The 24,554-nt window shown below is 36.5% G+C and overlaps 1 protein-coding gene across 1 annotated transcript in view; it reads left to right on the top strand.

Moving 5' to 3' along the window:
- Positions 1-24,554, top strand: part of GPC5 (glypican 5) — a gene marked incomplete at its 5' end in the record, with an annotated part of 595,668 nt that overhangs the window by 304,238 nt on the left and 266,876 nt on the right. The window contains 1 exon segment of the mRNA XM_042838694.1: positions 23,677-23,839. Coding sequence (XP_042694628.1) covers positions 23,677-23,839 — 163 coding nt within the window.

Genomic DNA, 24,554 nt, shown 5'->3' with positions numbered 1-24,554 from the left:
CAATCATTACTTATATATTAATATTTAAAAATACTTAATGTCTGATAAATTGTCTCTGTACAGAATAATAACCTCTTGGACTGATTACGGAGGAGGGCCAGAAGGTGATCAGAAGGCTGGAGCACCTTACCTATGAAGACAGATTGAAAGAGTTGGGGATGTTCAGCCTTGGAGAAGTCTCCAGGGAGACCTTACAGAAGCCTGATAATACCTAAAGGGGACTATCAAGAAAGATAGGAAAGGACTCTTTATCAGAAAGTTGCAGATGTCCTGTTTCTGGAAATGTTCAAGGCCAAGGTAGATGGTTTCGCAGGCAAGTTAATGTAGTGCAAAGTGTCCTTGACATGGCAGGGAGTTGAAGTAAGATGATCTTTAAGGCTCCTTCTAACCCAAACCTTTCTTTGATTTGATAACCTATAGTGTCAAGCCTGAATCATCTGTGATTATGTTAGATAGGAGATATCATTAGTGGTCATAGTTAATAGCCATAGTTTGCCCAAAAGAACAGTGGGAATGACCTTAATAGAAAATAATATGTAAATAGCAGAAAAGTTAGATCAAGTGAAATTTGTAGTTTTGCACTTTTCATAGAATCATAGAATCATAGAATCACAAGGTTAGAAAAGACCTCTGAAATCATCCAGTCTGTCAGCATTTCCCACTAAACCATGTTCCTCAGTACAACATCTGAACATTTCTTGAACACCTCCAGAGACAGTGATTTCACCATCTCCTGGGACAAACTGTTCCAGCACCTGTGTATACTCTGGGGGAATAAGTTTTTCCCAACATCAAACCTGAATCTTCCTGGAACAACCTGAGGCCATTTGTCTAGTTCTATTACTAGTTACATAGGAGAAGAGATTGACCCCTACCTCACCACAACCTGCCTTCGTGACTCAATTCTGGCTGAGCCTGATCCCCCGTTTGTCCTGCACATGCAATGTGATCTTCCTCAAGATGATCTGCTCCTAACCTTACCTGGCTTCAAGGTCAGGACGACAGGCCTGTAGTTCCCCAGATCCTCCTTGTGACACTTCTTGAAGATGGGAGTCACGTTGAACAGCTTCTAATCCTCTAGGTCCTCACTGATTTATCAGGAATGCTGATAGACTGCGGGTAGAGACTTGGCAACCACCCCTGCCAGCTCCCTCAGCACCCTTGGGTGAATCATATCCTGCCCTATGGACTTGTGGCATTCCAGATGGAACAGTAGGTCTCAAACTGTTTCCACCTGAATTGTGAGGGGTTTATTTTGCACCCAATCCAAGACTTTCAGGTCAGGGGATATAGTACCTGGAGGATAATGATAATTTGTCTGACTTTTAACAAGCTGTAAAGAAGGCATAGAGAATCTCAGCCTTTTCCTTATCCTCAGTGGTCTTATTCTCTGCTGCATCCAGTAAAGGATGGGGATTTTTCTTAGCTCTCCTCTTAGTTTTAATTAATTTTTTTTTAATTTTTTGTTGTCTTTTATCCCAACAGCCAGGTTGAGTTCAGGCTGTGCTTTTATTTTTTTTTAATTTTCTCCCTGTGCATCCTCACAACTTCTTTGTATTCTCCCTGAGTTTTCTGCCCCTTCTTCACAGGAGGTAGATTCTCTCTTTCTCTTGGAGCCTTGGGAAAAGCTCCCTGTTCATCCATGTCAGTCTTCTTCCCCGCTGGCTCATACTGTGGCCTGCTCTTGCACCTTTAAGACTTTTATTTTACACTTTGTACTCAAATGTCCCGATGGCTGTTGTTCATGCAGTAGAATATTTGATTGAGGCTAGATTTGTCAGTGCGAAAGGTGTGAACTCAAATAACTGAGAATTTCAAGGTTGTGTCTGATGACACTATGAAAAAATTTGCACAATAGAATCTAGCGACTCTCTTCCTTTCATATAAAGAACCTTAGATGTCAAGTTTCAACAATGTTCAGAAAATACGCTTTGAGTCAATTATGATGATCAGAGCAGTTTTCTTGGAATCCAGAGAGAAATGAGGTTTTCCCTAGAGCATTAGGAGTATGACCTTCCATGTATTTTGCATATTTCTCAATTCTAGAAGTGCTGACTGGTTGCTTCTTTTATCTCTGTCCGTGACGTAGAATAACAATCACAATTTCATTTGGCAGGCTTTAAGTATTCTTTTTAATGGTGTAGTGGACACTTAGATATGTTACAGGAAGCTGTAGAAAGAGAAATGGATTAGATTCTAATAAAGAATTTTTACAGTGTTATCTATTTATTTAAATATTGTCAAGATGTCAACAGTATGAGTTTTCAAAACACTGGTTCATAGTTTTAATATATTCTTGACATTTGTAAGCTGCTTCTTAATTTTTGATCTGGAGAGGATTTCCTGATATACACATTGCATTCACATACTTGCTATCTCTGTACTACCTTTCAGACTTAAACTTAGATGTTCATCTACTCCATTTCTGTATTCTGCTGTCATTTAACCTGGTAGGCAGTTAAGCACCACATAGCCATTCATTTTTCTCCCCCATGTCCCATACTGAGATAGCAAAGAGAATTGGAAAGAAAAATGAAAGAGCTGAGATAGGGGCAGTTTAACAAGAAAAATAAATAAATAAATAAAGTAAAAGCAAGAGACAGAAACAAGAAAATAAACAAAGCAAATGATGCATAACACAACTGCTCACCACTAGGAGACTGTTACTCAGCCAGTCCCAGCAATCACACCTCCAGCCAACTCCCCACCGTTTTATTGTTCAACATGTCACCGTATTGTATGGGATGTCCCTTTGGCCTGCTTGAGTCACATGCACTGGATGTGTCTTCTCCCATCGTCTTACACACCCTCAGCCTCCTTACTGTGAAGGCAGCATGTGTAACTGTGACTCTTGCATAAATTACTGATCCTCAGTGTCTGAAACATTGGTGTGTTATTAACATTATTATCATTCTAAATCCACAACAGAGCACCCAGTATGCAACTAAGAAGAAAGTTATCTCTCTTGCAGCAGGAACCCAAATAATATCCTCCCCCTATTGTATATAATTTTTGTTATTCTCAGCTCCTAGACTTTCCAATACATGTTTATTTATTCTTCCAAATTAACAACAAAGAAAAAAACAAACAAAACCCTCATTATATTTATTACATATGTGATATTCTTAAAAAAAAAATAAAAATCAGGCATTCATAAATACTAAGTATAAAAAATGCAATAAGTCTTTGGGAAAAAAAATATCACAGCATTCAAATCTTCTTTCAAGTATTTCTCCTTCAGGTCTCCCTAAATTTGCAAAAGTGCTGCACCATTTTTATGTTTTAGGCATCTGGAGAGTGTTTATATGTTTATAACATTTATTTATGTTTATTTGTTCAAGAAACATAATCTGATTATTTATGTAGGGAATACATGAATCTGGATGGTTGATAAAAATTTGGTGAAATGAGAAATTTGCAGTTTTTGCTTCTTCCCATTGCAGATTTGTCCTTATATGGAGAACTAATTCTTTCTATTACAGGATCCAAAGTTATTAATTCTTCACATTTGCATAATGAAAGAAATCTCCAAAGTAAAAGCAGTGCCAAATTGCTTAATTTGGTTGTGCAGTAATACAGACCAGTGACTGAGCTGTGGACACTGAAAAAGCTTTAGGACCAGGAAGACTGTATTAAGCAACACTATTTCACATCTCCTTTATGACTAACTAGACAGTAAATGCAAATAAAAAGCCTCTGGAGCTAATGGCAATTATTTTTTTCCTCATTTTCTTGAATTAGACATTGAATATCTATTTCAGTCATGAGTAGTGAAGTGGATCTGTGTTCTTGACTATGTGACTTCTAAATCTATAATTTTCATCCAATGAGGGCTTTTTTTTTTTTTTTTTAAATCACACCAGTAACTATTATTTAATGAGTTTTTAGTTGCATGTATGTTATTAAGTATGGAGGAACAACTTCATATATTGTTAACTGTATTTTCATTTTTCTCTCTGTTAACTTATATTTTAACCATCAAGCATCTGAAATATATTTAGAACTACTACTTACAGTTAATTGATAGTCAAATCTTTAAGGAACTGATAAGAATATACCAGTAGTTTAGGAAACAGCTACCTCAGGCAAATATTTCATACTGTTTTGTGAACCTTCGAGATATTAGAAAGAATTATGCCAAATTTGTGTAGATATGCTCTTCTTCTATTTGTTTGAATAAAACTCTACCCAGAAAACAGTGGGAAGAGTATTAGGAACATTAGGAACAATGGAAAATAATTTTCTGGTTGCCATATCTTTCTTCCATTTCCAGTTTACTGCCTTGAGTCTGTCCAAGCATAAATAGTGTTTCAAACTAGCGTACTAAAGAAAATTAATTTGGAGGTTCTTCTTAATAATTTTACAGCCCTGAATCACTAGCAATTCTGCAACCTTCCTTACTCGGCATTGAGATTTTCCAAATCTAATATTGTTATGAATATGTCAGCCCTCAAATCTCATGGTTAAATAAATTTTATACAGATATTTCGCTGTAACGATTGTGATGAAATGACTTGTGAAATTGATCCAAATCTGTGCATAAATTTTAACTGACAACAGTATTATATGTTTGGGCAATAATATAACATCTTCATAAGAAATAATTGCTAGAATTCCAATCTGCAGTCCTTATGAAAACTCATTGATCAGGGTTTTATTTTAATTTGATTAAATAGTTTATTAATTTCCATCTCTAACAACTCATTTTTAATGAAGAATATCTGGTTGTTGTATAGTACAGCCTACAGACAAAAATCAGGAAATTTTCATTAATAGGCTAAGAAAGATATGATTTTTTCAGATTAGAAAGACTTATGAGATGCTTAACTCCACATAATTAAGGCTGAAATAAAAACATGTCTTTACTGTACAGTAAATGCAATCAACTCTTCCAATATTCTATTTTAATTATTAAGATAATGGTTCTTCTAAAACTTATATCTAATACAATATTAATTTTAAGTCTTAATTGGCTACATGGTAACCCTATTTTATGTTGTGTTAGTGATCTGTACCAAATAGTCACATAATAGTCACATAATCTAGATTTTACGTGGAACCAGGAAGAGAATGTTCAGGCTAGAGGAAAAGAGACTTTTTGAATTCTAGCATCATACTATTCAGCATGTTTCACTGTAGTAGATGAATGATTTTTCATACACTACCTGATAATACAACAAAGTTGGTTGTTTATGTCAAAACTGCTTTAAAAGAATTGAGCTATATTGAAGAGTATAGGAGGCCAGCCAATGTACAGGCATTGACTGACTTGTTATACAGCTGGTATTAACTCTTTAGAAGTACAGTTCATTATATGTTTCATCATAAGGTTAAGGCCTCAAGCCCTTGCTTTGTTTTTGTTTACGTTAGTTACGAATAAAAGATTAAAAAAAGAAAAAATGAGAGTTTGAATCTAAGCATCAAGTCTGAAAAGTAATTTCTTTGTGAAATCATACCTCAAAAAAATCTTTAGAGGTCAAAGTAGAGGGAAGCATATGTACCTCACAAACAATGGCCATGTTTCTGAGACTGACTTGTACCATTACCCTGTATTCATTGGTGTACACAGAGCTCTAACAGAATCACAGAACTTGCATAACCTTAAAGGCAGACACGTATATCTGCTAAGACTGTAGTCTCTCTTCAGGGTTCTACGAATCTTTTTTAGAGAATAGAACCCACCCTAGCCCTCCCCTCAGTTCCCTTCCCTACCAAAAACAGAGAAACATGCACATCTATATGTGTATATGCACAATGTCCTTCCCATAACTGACCCAGTCTGTTCTGTGAATGACCCTGGATCTCTGCATCCACTGTTGCTAAACTTGAGCATGCAAGCCACCAAGTCTTGCACTTGGCTGTGCTTCCTGCTGCTGATAGAGATGCTCTTTGTCAATGCACTGTGATCAGTCCAAGTAATTACTTAGACTCTCATTGTCTACCCAGCTACCTTAGAACCAGCTACCCTGGTTTCCACCTGCCTCATACATTATCAGACACTTGAAAATTATCTCCTCATCCCATACAGCAGGCACCTCATAGATCCTCCCACCTCTAGTATTCAGCTCAGACTTACACCTTCTTCCATACCTGGCTACCAGGCCTCTGATTCTTGAACTAGTCTGGAACAGTGGTTGTAGAACCATAGAACCATAGAATCATAGAACCATAGAATCATAGAATCACAGAATCATAGAATCATAGAATCATAGAATCATAGAATGTCTTGGGTTGGAAGGGACCTTAAGGATCATAAATCTTCAACCTCGCTGCCACAGGCAAGACCACCAACATCCACATTTAATACTAGACCATCCAACCTGGCCTTGAACACCTCTTGGAATGGGAGACCTACAACCTCTCTGGACAGCCTGTTCCAGCGCCTCACCACTCTCATATAAAGAACTTCCCCATGACATCCAACCCAGATCTTCCCTCCTTCAACTTAAAACCATTTCCCCTTGTCCTGTCATTATCTACTCTTGTAAAGAACTGAGTTCCCTCCTGTTTGTAGGTTTCCTAAAGTGCTTTAGTACATTAGGTACTGGTCACACTGTCATACATATGCCTTCAGTTCTTGAACTCTTCCCATCTTTGATTCTTGCGTTAAGCATCGTATGTTAAGTTCCTAAGCATCCTGTATTTAAGTTGTCTATAATTCCAAGTGTTTTTCCCCTTCATCATACAATGCATTCCACAACCTGTACGAAGTAACCTTCTTAGTATGTGAGGTGATCTGCAGAGATTCTCTCCCATTGGATGTGATGGGTGTTTTACCAGAACATGAGGGTAATTATACTCTTCTGGGAGGGCCAAGACAGGGTCTCATCTTTCTGATGATTTCCTTGAGATTTCCCTCCATCCATTGCTCCTTTATGCAGATGGAGATGAGCATTTAATCACATAATCTAAACCCTGCTCTGTTTTAAAAACTGAGAGAAGAAGTTGCTGTTCTTTCCCTTCTTTGCTTTCAAATTATATTTTGATGATTAAAGTATTAGCTGTCTGTGCATATTCCAAAGAGCCACCAAGTCTCTGATGAGTGCCTCACTGTCACAGTTACAGGATATTTGTGAAGGAAGAACTTTGTTTATTCTTCAATAATTATAACATTTATGTCCTTAACTATGAGATTACAAATCTGTGCTTTCTTTTGAGAACTTTGGGCCCAGAAAATATTCAGGATTTATTCTTTAATGATACATTTTTATAAGAATAGCTCATGAATACATCTTTCTTTTTCTTAATGAAACTAGAATACACCATGAGATTTAGGCAATTGGAGAAAATGTGGGTATGAATTACTGGGGACAGCAGAAGGCCTTCAATCTAAATTTCCCGTTTTCTGCATAGAACCATCAAGCTATTATATGGAAGATAAGGGGCAGTATCTGTTCTTCTGTTGGCTTGAACACAGGAAGCTGTGAAACACGTAGATTCTTAATTCTGAGCTTTTTCCCTAATGTTGTGCCTATATGAATAATCTTTGCATTTTGGGGACATAGTGAGGGTTATTTTTTCTGCCAAGTTTTTAAGTTACTGTGCCAGTGCCTGGTATTGAATTACACTGTACCAACCCACAATAGAACTACTTTGTTTTCAACATAATTTATAGAGTAGTATAGCCCAGCACTGGATGAAAAAGAGCGCTACAATAAGAACTACAAAAGAAGTTGTCATTTTTCTGTATCTGGTAGATGATCTTTTAGTGAGTTTTAGTTTAGAACTTCAACCATATTATACTAACATCTATAGAATGTATATGCACACTACTGAAATGATTGCATGCAAAACTCCAGAGTGGAACATCTAGTTTTTTAAACATTCTATTCTTAAAAAGGAGAAATAAGAATACTGAACACTGGAAACTGAACACTAGACTTAACAGTTTTATAGATTTTGACCTATATTTTATCACAGGTGTTCTGTATATTTTTTTCTGAATTTTTCTGGATTTGATCTTGTAATGATTTTCATTTCTGCATAAATTTACATTGCAGAATCATTCGGAAATGAATCTATAACAATAATGAAATCCTTGTCAGCTTAAAATACAGTATCAAAATTTTGCTAGCATTTGAAATAAAATTCAAGCTCTATTTGTCATATGTTATCTCCCAAGAAGCTAAGATATGCAAATGTGAAATTATATTACAATAAATTGAAACAAACATCCATGGTGTCTTAGAAAAAGTCTTAAGATATTTCTTCTAGCATTTAGTAATATTTTCTCAATTTTGCAGTAAGGCCTTTAATGATAGGTGTTCTTACTTTAATGAAAAAAAAACACATGAGTACATTAAATAGAATTTTCTAGTATTTTTCCAATTAGTTGCTCTCTGTGAGAAAGAAATATAATAAAGATAGCTCATTTCAAGTGAACTCAGACTGTTTTTTACGCTTCATAAAAGTTGCAGAATGATGACTCTTCTATTTCTGATGTGTAATTGTTGGCATGCTTTATGTGAAGTATTTCCTATATGAGGAAATGCATTCAAAGCTCACTGTTGCTGTGTTAAGCAATCCATAAAATTTGCCATAAAATATATATTAATTATAAAATGAATGAATAAAGCAGATAGTACTTTTAAAATATGTATTTTCTCCCTCTCTGAAAGAATGAGAAGAATGCAACCAAAGTCTTTCCTTTGTCAGTTGTCACTTCATGAGACTTTCAAGGAAGAAATTATAAAACCCCCTTGACAGAAATTGTATTCTATCACTTCACAGTGAGTTTTTCTAGTTACATGCTAGGGTTTCTCATTTTCACTTTGTTCTCTTAAATTCCTTTCCTTCCCTTCCTTCCTTTCTTTCATTTTCTAGAAAGTCACTTCAGCTGGAATCAACCCCCTCTGAAATATATAGTGCCTGCTAATACCCCTCCAAAATCAGTAACATGGATGTCCATGTGTTCTTACATGGCTTATTTGTAGGGAAAGATTGGTCTTACCCTAAGAAAGATGCCCTTTTCTTTCCACTGACTATAAAAAAGTCTAGTGACTGTAAAAGGTAACAAGTACCATTTAGCTAGCCTGCAGATGTCTACACTGAGTAGAGAAATCCTTACAGGGAAGAAAAAGTAAACCTCTATTGTACACAGAAGATAGTGGGTTTGGTGGTTTTTTGGTTTTTTTTTTTTTTTTGGTTTGTTTTTGTTTTTGTTTTTAAATGGAGAATAAAACAGAGGATCTGACTTTTAGATTTGATAAACATCTTTCATTTTACTTTAGTTGAGATGGATTGATCCCTGGGCCCATCTTTCTGCAAGGACAGATGCTTAAGTTTAGGTTGCCACGGTTACCTTAAGTGTGTCCCATTCTAACAGATAGATAGATAAGTAAGCAGTATGTGTGACTAGTGTGATTGTTTAGTCTTCATGTGATCCTTTCTTTTATGCCTACCTTAGGACGTCTTTGAAAAGCTCATGTATAACTTCTCAATCTTCTTTTTGGTACTTTTTGCAAATGTTACCTATTTCCTAGTTTTAGTTTTGTTTTTATAATGCACTTACAACCAGATTTCTTATATGCATTTCAAAGTTATGATTTATAAGCTTTGAAAAAGAAGTAGTGCGCTGAATTCATATGTCAATAAGCAGTGTTGCTGGAGCGATGCAGTTTCTTTTCTGAACTGTTATTCAAGACGGAAAGATTTCTGCTAATCCCTGCTATGTAGGTGGCCAGTAAGGACAGAGTTAATTACAGATGAGCAGCATTATGGAAATATTAAATCACTGAGAGCACATAGTCTAACACAATACAAGCTATTGCTGAGAAAATTCTCTGATTTCTAGAGTAATCAAAACTGTCCATAATCTATGTTATATTCATTTCACTCTGAGAGGAAAACGATCCCTTTAAAGACTTTGGATAACTTTAACAATAAAATAGTTATGATAATGGAAATCCTGAGCTGGCATGCGAATTTAGAAAGGTTTCTGAAAAGACAGACTAATATACCTGGAATTTTTGCCAACTGTAGGAATACACGTGACTTTATAAATATTTATGCAGGGTTCAAAGCCATCTGTCAACAATTAAATATATGTCACTTTTAATAACACAGTCTGCATAGATTAGGATTACTATAATTAGAGTACTGCGCACATATTACAGCTGCAAAATGGATGAGCTAGGCTTTCTCGGGAATTTCAAACAAGGCTCTTTTTATTTGGTAATATTCTGCATGATATTTGATTACTTCTGAATAAGTAATGTTGTAGACAACTAGCATAGGCAGCTACTTTTACTCAAAGCTAGCTTTTCCAAGAAAAGTCATGATTTTATCAGACATACAAGAACCCAATGGGAGTTAAAGAATAGTTCTATCAAATCACTGTGAGAAGACTCTGATTGCAAATGGTCCACTTCTTTATATATCAAGGGCTATTCTCAACTAATATATTGTCCCCTCCTCTACTTCTTTCATACTTCAAGAATATCTTAATTCTTTTGAAATTCTGAAAAAAAAAAAAAAAAAAGCATGGTGAATTTTGACAAGACAAGGCAGCAGCAACTATTCTAAGAATAGTTTTTAAGCAAAGAGGATTGAAAAGTATAGCCCTTCATATGTGATAAGTCTCAATTTATGCAAAGAAGCCCTAATGACCATAGCCAGAGGAGTATAGTTATATAGAAGTCGTGAAAATAAAGAGCAACTGAGGAACAGGAGCAATAAATAAATTTTGTGGCAGGAAGGTCATATTTGGAAGGAAACTGGAAAAATTTCACTGTAAGACTTAAGTGGAGCATAAATAATGTACTGGAGTTTTTACTAGCTTTCTGATTTAAGGATATATACTTCAGATGAAAAGAAATTATACAGGACCTTAAGTAAAATGTGGTAAATAGTGCAGAAGATCACTTGATGTGTTTTTGCTGTGGTGTGTTTTATGGAAAAGAAATGTAGCAAACTCTTGATGCAAGATTGGTCCACAATCATCACAGTCTGGTGGTATACCTCTGTAATTGCTTCTTGACCTTACTAATCTAAGGAGGTTCCTGATGATCAATTATTTTAAGGTTCTGCTCAATGTATTTCATAGTAAGGAGGAAAGTACTTTAGCACAGAGAACCCCTCCCCACAGAAATTGTTCTATGATCAACGTTGTTATAGTTTTGTTATAGTTTTCATTTTGAGATAAATGACTGTTGAAGGTTTTTGTTTCATAGTAATTGAGTTTTGTATTAAATGTTTAGGTGCCTACTCCCACATCATCTTCTATATTGATTTAGAATGCTCTGATACAAGGAAAAAAAGTATGAGTGCAGTTGCTGATTACAGAAATGTATTTTTAATGTTTACATTTTTTTAACTATGAGGAAACAACTTTTAGCACACACTATCTACAGAAAAATGGCTAATGCAAAACAAATGGCTTCTCTCTACATCCTTCTTTTATTTAACTTGTTTTTAAATACTTCTGGTAGTGTACCATCTTAAAATATATTGAATTTGAATATATTTTTTGTCTAGCTGAAAGGCTTTTACCTACACAATTCTGACTTGATGGTATGTGATAAAGTGTGTCATTGTTTGTTGTGGATATGTCAGTGATAGGTGAGTCTCCTCCCTGAATAAATAACTTATAGTAGGACCCACTGTTTGTGTATCCATCTGTTCTATTGGAGCTAGTGTAAACTGTATAAACCATTATTTTGTAACTGCTCTTCCAGACCTGGATACTATAATGATCCACATGCACATTTAGAAAAAAAAAAGTCTATCTTCATATAAGTACAAGCCCCAAGTCTTTTGTGGAGTTACCATCCTACAGCTGTTATTTGCTTGTAGACTTAAGTGTCTTGGAGGCATACTCTGACATTTGTGCAGAGATTTCTGAAATGTTAAGGACTTCTACAAATACCGCTTGTGACTCAGCTCATTTTTTCTCTGAGCTGCTCATTTCTACTGCTCCGTTGTCGTTATTGGTGATGTGTATACGTACCAAATCTACATTTTATATGCCAGCAGCCATTGCAATTTATTTCCAGTTTGCATTATGCAGCACTAAAAGAAAGAGGTTTTTATCTTCCTGAAGGATGAAGAGTTACCACGCACTGTTTGTCAACAATGTGTTGATTAGACCACACTGTGTGTGAGGCACCCGGGGTAATGTCTCCTATTACCTTTAGCTGATTGTACTGATAAACCATAAGTGAATTATCTCACAGTGTCATCATCAGTTGTCAGAGAACAGGCTTTATAGGCACTGATTAGCTTCATGGCTCTTATTAATGGTGAATAACTGAACTATGGCAGGTAGAATTCCTGTCAAAACAGTTCAGCTGCATAGAGCCTGCAAATTGGCATGATATTAAATCAGCATTATGTTTGAAGAGAAACAGCTTTATTTACTGCTTTCTGACCGTCTCATTTCCTGCTTCAATATTGTTTTCAACCTTTTTTTTTTTTTTGGAATCTATTTAATAATTAAAGTGATACAAAATGGACATGACTGTCCTGTGAAATTCTCTGAAAATTTCATTAGACCTGACTGTGAAGCCCTTCCATATAGTCTTATGCAGGGGCTGTCACTCCTCATATTTGCATCTTTCATGCTTAGTTTTGTTAATGGTCATGGTTCCAGTGGATTTCTCCAAATTCTAACATCAAAGGAGATGCTTTCAGATGAGGGTTTGTTGTTGTTGTTGTTTTTTACTAGAAGATGAAGTACTCTTTCATTTAAACAAACATTTCCTATGCTTCTTATTTCCTTTTCTTAAAAATTTGAATGAGTAGTATCTCTGAAAATGTCAAAGAACTGGAAAAAGAGCTTTCACTTTAGAAAGTGGCAAAAATGAGATTTTATTCTATAACTGCCTTCTTAACATAGCAACACCCTTTAAGAATGTACATTTTTATCCAGGAAGCTTCAGTATTTTGTGTTAAACAGGTACAGTGCATCACCTGGATGGAACATGCATTTAATTTATCATGGGAGATTATTCCATGTATAAAATAGTGGATGTGAAGAAAAAATATAGTGTCAAAATAGGTAGAAAATAATTTATTTTTTAAGCTGTTTACAATAATTGAAAAGGATTAAGTTAGATGACAAATTACAGTGAAAATACCTGAAGGTGAAAAAAATTCAGTCCATTCTTTGGGTATCAGAAAGAATGTGTAGAGTTTTGCATCTAGGGAGAACGACCTGAATTTGTTAAGTTTTCATACAACCACAATGTACAGATAAAACAAATGCTTAATGTCTGTTTTATTTTTGTTTTTTTGCTTTTGTTTTAGGGCAAGATTATGCTCTGTGTGCTACAGTGAGGAAATTCTTATTGAGATCTCTGTTAATTCACAGGGATTTCATGCAATTTTTAAATCCAGGACAAAAGGAATGGTATCTTAGCAGCATTTTGGGTTGTCTTTGACTTCCCAGGTCAAATGACTAGAACTTATTTTCAACTGAATCAGCTATAGTTAACTTTTGTAATAAGTATGAATTCATACTGAATTCCTTATGACATCACAGAATCACAGAATCACAGAATCACAGAATCACAGAATTGTATGGGCTGGAAGGGACTTCTAGAGATCATCTAGTCCGACACCCCAGCAAAGAAGTCTCGCTAGACCAGGTTGCACAGGGAGGCATTCAGGCGAGTCTTGAACATCTCTAGAGAAAGATACTCCACAACCTCTCTGAGCAGCCTATTCCAGTACATTGTCACCCTTACTGAGAAGAAGGTCTTATGCATATTTGTGCAGAACTTCTTATGCTTCAGTTTGTGGACTTTTTCCCTTGTCCTATGGCCATGCACCGCTGAAAAGAGTCTCGGCTAGTCCCTTTATATACTGCACCTTAGATGTTGATAGACGCTGATCAGAACTCCTCTGAGTCTTCTTTTCTCAAGGCTGAACAGACTCTGTTCACTCAGCCTTTCCTCATAAGAGAGGTGCTCCAGGCCCTTTATCATCTTTGTGGCCCTCTGCTGGACTCTCTCCAGGAGATCCCTGACTTTCTTGTAGCGGAGAGCCCAGAACTGGACACAGTATTTTAGATGCGGCCTTACCAGGGTAGAGTAGAGGGGGAGGAGCACCTCCCTCTACTTGCTGGCCATGCTCTTTCTAATGCACATATATTGCACATAATTCTCAGGATGCCATTGGCCTTCTTGGCCACCAGGGCACACTGCAGTCTCATGGCCAACCTGTTGTCCAACAGGACACTGAGGTCCCTCTCTGCAGAGATCCTCTCCAGCAGGTCATCCCCCAGCCTGTATTGGTGCATGTGGTTATTTCTCCCTAGATGCAAAACTCTACTCTTGCTTTTGTTAAACCCCATCTGGTTCCTCTGTACAACTCTCCAGCCTATCCAGATCTTGCTGAATGGCAGCACAGCCTTCTGGTGTGTAAGTCACTTCTCCCAGCTTTGTATCATCAGCGAACTTGCTGAGGGTGGCCACTATCCCCTCATCAAGGTCACTGATGAAGGTGTTGGACCTAGAACTGACCCCTGAAGGTCAATAAATGCAGGCCTCCACGTGGATTCTGCACCACCGATCGCAACTCTCTGAGGTCTGCTAGTCAGCCAGTTCTCAACCTGTGAGAATCCTTCTTTGTTTTTTGGCTCAAAGCTTGCTTCCTGAGGTTTTTCTTGTGGTAAGACTCTGAGTGACTTGTTAAGGAGGCAACTGATGGGTGCTAACTGTGTGACAATCAATATCGCTTTGGGAACATTTGAAAGCCCCTTCCTCCAAAGCTGCTTAAGAGTGGATGAGAATGCTCAGGACTGTTTACTGGCGGAAGATCTGGCCTGTGACTAAACAGCTCCAGTTAGGTGTGGGAAAATTGGGGGATGATACCATCGTGTTCTGTGAAAAACAGGATGCAGATGGGCATCCCTGCTCCCTCTTATCTGCTGGCAAGGCCCTGAAGATGAGAACAAAGGAGTTTCTGCTGAGATCCCAGAGCCAGAAGCTGCCACTCAAAGGAGAGCTGACTCAACCACTTTGGATTTGAGCTGTCACTCCAAAGACAGCTGACTCGATCACTCTGAAAGCATTGAAAAGGGGCCATCATCACCATGATCGTGGTTGTCCTTCGTCCTTCATCGTCGTCATCAATAGAACGACTCTGCCCCACGACCCACCACTACTGAGGATCAAAGACGGAACTACGAACCTCGCTGGATCCATGGTAGTGACTATCTCCCTCTTGCTGCCTATAAAGACTCCTTGCTTCTTCTCTTCTATCTTTTCTATTGCCCTCCTTCCCTTCCCCGTTACCCTAATTCATAATAGTGTCCATCTTCCCCTTCCCCATTTCCCTGATTAAGATTTGTAATAAACTGGTCGGACCAACATTTGAACCGTTGCTTCTTAATCTCACACCGGGTATATAGATAATAAAAGAACCTCCTCTCCCTCCTACAAATTGGAGCAAGACACAACCTACCTCATAGTTCACTCATCTATTCCATATTTCCTCAGTTTTGTTATAATGATGCTGTGGGAGACCATGTCAAATGCCTTGCTGAAATAAGGTAGACTATGTAAATACCTATGTAAATACCTATAACTCATTGACATGAATTCTATCCAGCTATCAGGAAGCACTTCCTTTTAATTCAAATTGTCTTTGAATTAAAAAGCTAAAACAATCAGAGAAACAATAACAAAAATTCAGATGTCTCAGTAAATGCACTATTACCCCTGCTGCTCAACTTATGCTTGATGGATTTTACATAGCAATTGTAGCTTCTTTTGATTTCATCTAAGGAGCTCCTTATATAAATCAGAATTTTCCTCACTTTTGGATAGAAGTGTGTAAAACTCATATGAGAATAAGGTAAAGGTAAAATTATTTGCAAATTATCTGCAAAATATTTGTGAAGAGGATTATACCAGTGACCTTCAAAGAAATACAATGAAACAGTGAAATAAAAAATTAAATCCAATCAATGACTTTACAGAACAAAACTTAAACTGTTGATTGCCCAAGAAATATTTTAAATGCACTCTTGCTATGCTGTTTTTTACTCATTCGTGGTGACCTGGTTTTATTCTGAAATTTGTTTCTCTTTTGTTATTGCTCTCATTTTTTTCTGTTTGTAATTATGCAGTCTTTGATGGGTGAAATATCAAAGAACACTGGACTCTAAACATTAATCACGTTACGCAACTTTGTTATGTTTCAACTACCTAGACAGAAGAATACAATCTAGGGTTTAATTTTACTCTCATTTCTCTCTTACTTGCTTTTCTGAGAACAATTTAAATGTACAGAGAGGCTGTTTTTTTTAGGATCAAAAAAATTAAATCCTTTGAGAAACAATCAAGATAATAGTGTGCATGGCTGGACTAGAGGGAGCTGTAACAAGGAATGAGAGCCAAGGATTTACTTCTCTTTTCACTCAGAACTGGTAATAACTGGAAAGAAAAGAAATTGCATACATGAAAGAACTCATGTATGAACACCAACTGAGGAGTTTTAGCTGCAAAATGCATGCCCAAAGATGAAGCAAAATTTTTACAGCAGAGAGGACTTTGTTGTTTAGAGATCAAAGGGAAAGGCTATTCGTTGAGAGACAATTATATGAATTGCTCCAAAAATAATGCCTCCTATTTAATTCCGTGAAACAACAAGTGATACAAATAACATAACAACAACATTAGTTAGAGGAAATTCTCAGCTGCAAAAAAAATTTAAATAAATAAATAAATAAATAATTGTAACATAGTCACCATTATTAGCTATGTGTTTTCACCAGAAATAAACAAGAAGCTGCATACTGCTTTTGTAAAAATCTTCCTGACTTTCCAGAACATGGCTTGTCCTTCACATCACTGTCACCACTGCTGAAACACAACACCCACCACCTCACTATGCTCACATTCACTGTTAGGTCTCCATAAACATTCAGCAAGTGTCAGTGAATGTCAGTGAATGCCACTTTTTTTCTGCATGGAGGAATTCAGTTCCACCCCTTTACTTCACACACACTTTCACATCAGATGCCATTCTGTCAGACTACTCCTCTGCTGCCATCTGTCACATGGCAACAAAATGTAATGCAATATTGGCAGGTAAGTTTAGCTTCTACTGCCATATCACCAACATATTTTCCTGATATCATGGGCCAGCACAATAAAGTAGGCATTACTTTTCGAGCAGCCTTCATACATTTAGAAGCTGACCAAAGAGCACAGTATACTGTTTTATGTCCAAAGTATTTAGAATTACTTAAAACTGAATTTACTTTAGGCAGAACTCATTGAAATAAACCAAAACAGGCATAGTGTATAAAGACTGAAAAATGTAAACTTTCACTGTTTGTTGCTGTAGCAAAAAACAAAAAGTGGTTTGATGAGCTTTGAACAGAGATACAAATTTTTATTAAAACAAATACAAAACCATATTTTGAGATATCAAATAAGTCCTAATGCTCATTATCTTACTACCAGTGTAAGATGGACATCTACTTTATAAATATTTTTGTTAAGGATGTCTTACACTATGGAAAATGGTACCCTGCAGAATATTCTGGCCCACAGAGGTATGACTGTTTTTTTTTTTAATTAGGCCAGAATAATGCCGTCCTTTTAATCATTCAGATTTTTAACTCTAAGCCAAGAGTGTGAAGGGGAAAGGGGGCAAAATCAGGGCCACTGGGGTTGAGCGGGTTGTTCGAGGGCTCGTACTGAACTTGATGGGCAATGACGGTGAAGTACAAAGGGATGGACTGTGGTAGGGGAGTGCTGGGATGCTGCTGTTCTAGGGGATCCTAGATCCTCTATAAAGGCAGTGAGACAGAAAGCCCAGCTGAAGTGCCTTTATACCGATGCATGCAGCCTGGGAAATAAGCAGGATGAGTTGGAAACTGTGATGCATTTGGAAAGTTATGACCTTTTTGCTATCACAGAAACATGGTGGGATGACTTCCGTAACTGGAATACCACCACTGACGGATATCGGCTCTTTAGAAGAGATAGGCTAGGTAGGAAGGGAATCAACTCTTAGAAAGTGTTGATAACTGCAGGATGAGGGGAAATGGTTTTAAGTTGAAGGAGGGGAGATTTAGGTTGGATGTCAGGGGGAAATTGTTTACAGAGAGAGTGTGAGGTACTGGCACAGGCTGCCCACAGAGGTTGTGGATGCCCTGACCCTGGAGGTGTTCAAGGCCAGATTGGATGGGGCCCTGGGCAGCCTGGTCTAGGATTAAATGGGGAGGTTGGTGGCCCTGCATGTGGCAGGGGGGTTGGAGCTTGATGATCCTTGAGGTCCCTTCCGGGCCATTTTCTGTGATTCTGTGATATTCTTCTGGTTTGAAAGAATTCAAAATAATTATGCTTCTAAAAATAATTCTTCTAGATACTATCTGATTAGGTAAATTGGATTAATTGCTGCTCTCCTTTCAGATTTCTTTGATGATTGAGCTTAATTCACATTGACTGCAACAGAGTATCATTAATAAAGATACCTTTTTGAAAAAAAGAATAAAATAGAATTTATTAAAAAAAAAAATAGTGATTCCCCTGAAGGTAGATGATGTGTAAGATAAGTAGATGAGATACTAGATATTTGTTGAAAAGTAAGCAATATCAAATCCATTGCAACACTATAAACATTAAGATACCTTGTGTTTCAGTGTATATCAATCATGAGAGATATCACCTATAACTTTCTGCAGGAACAGGAAAGTCAATAAGAATCTAGTCTTCCACTAAAACCAGATTTACTTGGATGGATTCATATGTTTTTGAGAGTCAGAATGGACCATTTCTGTTACCTAGATTGGCTTCTAGCCTTAAACTTGTGAATTAATCTCTGATTTAAGGCGAAAAGGTCTATCTGTGATGTATCTGTGTATGTAAATTTTTTTGAAGAACCTGATGACATGTTTATATATATATATATATATTTTATATAGAACAGTCCTTACTTGGTTTATTTTTAATGTATGATGTAAATAATGTAGATTTATTTGATTAGATTTGAATGCATAAATCAAAGTCATTGATTCATTTGCTATTAAGTTATCCGCTAGAATTCAATTCTATAGCATCTTCCCTGAACAGTGGAAACAAGAACTGGATTTGGGAGTAATATAAAATACCTAATCTGACTAGTATTCCTATTTCTGTCTTCAAATATATCCCATTAAAACATAATCTAGAACACTAGTCTTGATAATTCATAGCCTGGTGGCTATCCAGGACACCCACAATTATTTTACAAAGCAGAATATTTTATCTTCTAATATGCTTGTAATACAATATTTAGACTTGCAAATTTACTTCCGTCTGTATTTTATTATAGCATATGTTTAAAAATTCATTTTATTGCCTGGCTTACCAGCTGAGGTACCTTATAAGACAGTTTGTTGCTTCTCTTTGTCACTTAGTTACGTTGTGTTTGTTTTTTTTGTAGAAGAGTTATCTGCTCTGATTGTGCTTTATATGGCTTTCCAGAAATATCATTGAAGAAAATGCTAAGTAACCTGGAAAATTTTTCACTCCCTATAGAATTATACAAGAACCATGCACTCTTAGTGACAATTTTTCTAGTTAGACTTACACTTGAGTTTTGTATGGAAGCTTCAGAGACCTCTATATATGCTTTTACAGCTGTTTTTTTTTTTTTTTTTTTTTTTTTTTTCTTCTTACTGTAACGTTTTACAGTGCCAAGTCGTATATTTACAGAAAACCATATGTACTTTATTACAACAATGTAACTTCTCAAGCAAACTCTTATTTTTTTTCTAAAAGATGAAATTTCACAAAACCTATTAATGCTGATGTATGGTATTAAATTTTTTTCCAGAATTGCTGTTTGTGTCAAAGAAAGCATTTCACTAGATGATCAGTGAAAATCCATAGGGGCTTTAAGCAACTGGGCTGTTAAAGATCTAATTATTAGGCCCAAATTCACAGTATATAGTAACAAGACTGGAGGTGGATCTTCCCAAGGACAAAATAATTCCTTTGTGCATACATACAATAGCAGTAAGAAAATGAAAATTCTCTGTGAAAATAAATGTCACAAGAAGAAGACATGCTTTTGATGTCAAAATCTTAGCTCAACAAACTTTAACCAAAACTAAGGAAAAGATCCAGCAAATATGGCCTGGAGTAACATTGTATCTACTGTAATCTCAGAACAGTGGCAACACTTCCTTTGCCATGATCAGTCAAACAAATGTTGCTGATATTTTCATTGCAATTGAAAGACAATGACAGATGATCAAACCCAAATTAGGCTGTGACAGACATTTGATAGAACAGAAAACCCTCTTAGACACCCAAAGGAAAGAGATAATTTTAATCCGCAATACAGAGGGAAGAACATTGTATTAGTTTTCACTTAATAGGGCTAGCAGTATGTAACCAGTAAACTTCATCTTTATGCAGCTGGATGATCTAGTAAGTATATGCAACACAAAATCTCTACTTGTAACCTGTGTTTCTTTTCCTCCCAAACAGTAGATTTATAAGCTTTGTCACACAACAAAGGCATTATAACTGGCTTTTAACTTCATTTCTAATCTGAGTCAAGCTAGCTTTGAAGGAGTATGTGAACTGTATAAAGCTAATAAAGAATTTATATTAGAACTAAGCCATGCTAGGTAGAGAACCACCACTGGGATTTGTAAATTTATACGGAGAGAATATTCCTTCTTGTACAATTAAGAATACAGAAGAGCATAACAAAACCCAAATTAAAAACTAGCTTGTTCACTTTTAGTCCCTACTTGTTTAAGTACAGTGAAAAGTTTTTAAAAATTGGAACATTTTTAATACATTGAACCTACATTTCAAACAATTTAGTGGGAGTTTCTGGATTTTCATATTTCTAATTGTAAGCGAATAATGCACGAGTGGAAAATAATAATAAAAAAAATAATAATAATAAAAAAAGAGGAATAAGAATGTTACTGTATGGGCTGCAGTTTAGAGAAGTGAAATGTAATGACCTTATTTAGGAAATACTTTCTTGAGATACGGATGCAGAATGTAAAGAAGGATGTTCTCAGACTGGAAAAAAAAAAAAAAAAAAAAAAAGAAAGCAAACATATACATAGCCAGAATTACTGTTGAGACTCAGGGAGAGAAAAAGAGAGTCTACATCCTCTGGAAGAAGGGACAGGCTACCTGGGGAGATTACAAAGAAGTAGCTAAGGTGTGCAGGGAGGAAGTTAGGAAGGCAAAAGCCCAACTTGAACTCCATTTGGCCACTGCAGTAAAAGACAATAAAAGATCCTTTTATAAATATATCAATGGCAAAAGAAGAACCAAAGATAATTCTCATCCTATACTTGATGCAGCAGGGAATGTGGTCACTGAGGACAAGGAGAGTAGCGCTGTTGATGGATTAGAAGGAAGGGAAACCATCCAGAAGGACCTTGACAAACTCAAAAGGTGGGCTCATGTGAACCTCATGGGTTTCAACATAGAGAAGTACAAGGTTTCCAATTGGGTCAGAGTAATCCCAGATATATATACAGTCTGAAAGAAGAACTCCTTGAGAGTAGCCCTGAAGAGAAAGACCTGGGGGCCCTTGCGGATGTAAAACCGAACATGAGCCAGAAGTGTGCTCTTGCATCTCAGATGGCCAAAGGTCAGGGGCCCCCAGTACAGGAAAGACATGAAACTGTTGGAGAGAGGCCTCATTGCTGCGTTCCAGTATTTTAAAGGTGATTCTAAGAAGGAGGGGAATTAACTTTTTAGAAGGGTAGGCAGTGATTAGACAAGGGGGAATGGTTTTAAGCTCAAGGAGGGAAGGTTTAGATTGAATGTCAGGGAGAAATTTTCAGAGAGAGTGGTGAGGTGCTGGAATAGGCTGTTCAGAGAGTTGTGGATACTCCACCCCTGGAGGTGTTCAAGACCAGGTTGGATGGAGCCCTGAGCAATCAGGTCTAGGACCAGATCTGGAGGTTGGTGGCCATGCCTGTGGCCCCCCCCCCCCCCCCCCCCCCCTGAACTTGATGATCCTTGTGTTCCCTTCCAATCCAAGCCATTCTATGATTCTGTGATTCTATGATTCTATGATACTTGGTGTAGTTAATTGAACTGACTGTGTTTTGTCTCCATATCTACTATTTTGGCAGAAATTTTTCACAAATTACGTAGTGAACAGAGAGTAAGGCAGTTATACAAAGCAGCATTTCCTCTCAGATATGTCCTGAAAGTAACGTATAACAATACCTAATAAAACTTCTGAATCAGAGGTGCTGCATAAATTAGTTCTGCTGTTTCAGTGGTGAATGGCATTCTTCACTGTTCATATATTGTGTTGTAAGTAGCTTTTGTAGAGCTACTGATATGTATCTGTGTGATGTGTTAGAAATGTCTAAAATATTTTTCCTGGTCTTTATATATCACTTAACAGATTAAGTAGTCTGGGAAATTACTCTCTGCATAAGTAAAATATGCTCTTCAAAAGCACAAGTCTTACTCGAACAATAAAACAATCAAATATTTGAACATCTAAAACAAGTGTGTATCATATTTCCTAATAGTTAGTTAGCTACTTTTAGGACAAAATGTGGTGATCACATTAAAAAATCTGAGCCAGCATGTCTAGACCAAATGTCTAGCACAAATCAGTCTTCCTGAAAGAAAGTGCAGTGCATGAGACTGCACTAGCTCAATTTTGACTAGATACAGTTATGATCACTCACAAGAACCGATTTAGAAAGACATCACAATATTTATTTGTATCTGACATGTAAAGTGAACTGAATCTGGATGGGGAATAAGTAAGACAGTATGTATGCTTAATATTTAAAAATCTGTGTGGCATTTGTACATTTGATAATGGAAAGCAAGTGAATATTATTCAAATTATTGCTCAGTTCTGCTTAACAGAAAGAAGAAGTAAGGCAAACTTTGAAATCTATGCTTCTGACCTCCTGTATTGTAGACCATCATTGACCATGCTTATACTAAAAAATAAGAAGGAACATAAGAACAAGTTTGTCTACTGGATCCAAAGTATTTGCACTGCCCAACACAGTGTCAGCTATCTGTTTGATTTATTTTGGGTCACCCTTGTTAGCTCTACTAAAAAGATGCCTAAATGTGATCTGGGAAACAGTTATCTCCAGGACAACAATGTTTCCCAGTGGTACTGGCTTGGTCTGCTGTTCCCTGGTCAAATATTTGATATTGTCCCAGCACTTCTATTTCATTCAGTTTATACCAGATTCCTATGTAACACACTGAATACATACAACCTGGATGTTTTGTATGTAACAGATATACAGCAATATATGAAGCACAGCTCTTCTATTAGTCCAGATATTTTGAACTGAAAAAACGGAAAAGATAATAATTGTATCTTAAGTCACCACATGGGTCTGGAATAGATGCAGGGCCAGTTGCTGTGTAGCATGGATTCTGTCTCTCTCCTCAAAAAAATTCCAGTCTGAAAGTGTGAGGGACAAGTGGCTTGCCTCTGGGCTAGGGTTTAATGACCAATCTCTTATTTATCAGTACAGAAGTACAAATAGAAACATTGCATATGTTTTTAAATAAAAAATGAAGAATGAGCATCTTTAAATGTGACTGTAAACCAGAGGGGGAAAAGGTCAGAATTATCTTTCTGTGGACTCTGGATTTTTCTTTTAAAATCAATACAATATTAGTTAGAGAGATAAGAAATTTTGGATGTTCTTCGAAGTTCTTCATCTGTACTACTAACTTGCATGCCATGTCTAGTCTTCAGCTGTTGCGGGGCAAATCATTTTGCAAATATGATAACTGGGATCTATGGCAAACAGGCAGTGGTGGAAGTGTGGAAGAACAAATCAATGGAGATTGTGATGATGAAGATGGTTGTGGAGGATCAGGAAGGAAAGAAGTAAAAAGAGTCCTGAAAATTACAGAATGTAAGTCCATGATTCCATTTCATACATTCAAAGAGTGAAATATCATATGTTCCACTAAGAAACATCACTGAATTATCTTGGAAAAGATATGGAGAAGTTGTCTACATAATGTTTCCAAGGTATACTGGAATAGGACTGTAACTATAAGACTTCTGTGAGGATGGTATGAAGATAAGGATCAGTTTCATCACACCAGACTTTAGTGCATAGACCTCATTACATTATTTTAGTCAATTAATAGGTCTTATAATAATATTCCCCTCTGACCTTCTGATTTAACATGAGAGGTAATACTTGGCAGTCTACCATAGAAGTTGTTTCTAATAATTAATGGAACTAATATAAAGGAACTAAGCTGAAAGTTAGGATTTTGCTGTGGTAGATGTATTTTGTAGAGAACTGCCTGAGTCAAACTTTTCAATATTTATAATTTTACATTAAGAGCGAGACGGAAAACATAAGATGATAAATATCATCGGTATTTAAACTGGTGGAATTTTCTTAGTTTCATATGACTGGTATTAAGTCCAAGTTAAGTCAGATCATGAACTCCTGGCTGCATATGTTACTTACTGCATTCTTCGTTCTTTGTGATGCATGACTGAATGTCAGGCGTAGCCAACAGGTTGACTTGAGTGTGGCTATCCTCAGTGATGGCTTGTTAGTTCTGATGGTTTTTGTCCATCATAATATTAGTTTGTTCTGTTTTTTTTTT

The sequence above is a fragment of the Centrocercus urophasianus genome, unplaced genomic scaffold (genome assembly GCF_019232065.1).
Source record: "Centrocercus urophasianus isolate 14NV4802_14NV808 unplaced genomic scaffold, USGS_Curo_1.0 seq_9, whole genome shotgun sequence".
Classification (NCBI taxonomy): Eukaryota; Metazoa; Chordata; class Aves; order Galliformes; family Phasianidae; genus Centrocercus; species Centrocercus urophasianus.
This window is presented reverse-complemented; position numbering and strand designations above follow the sequence as displayed.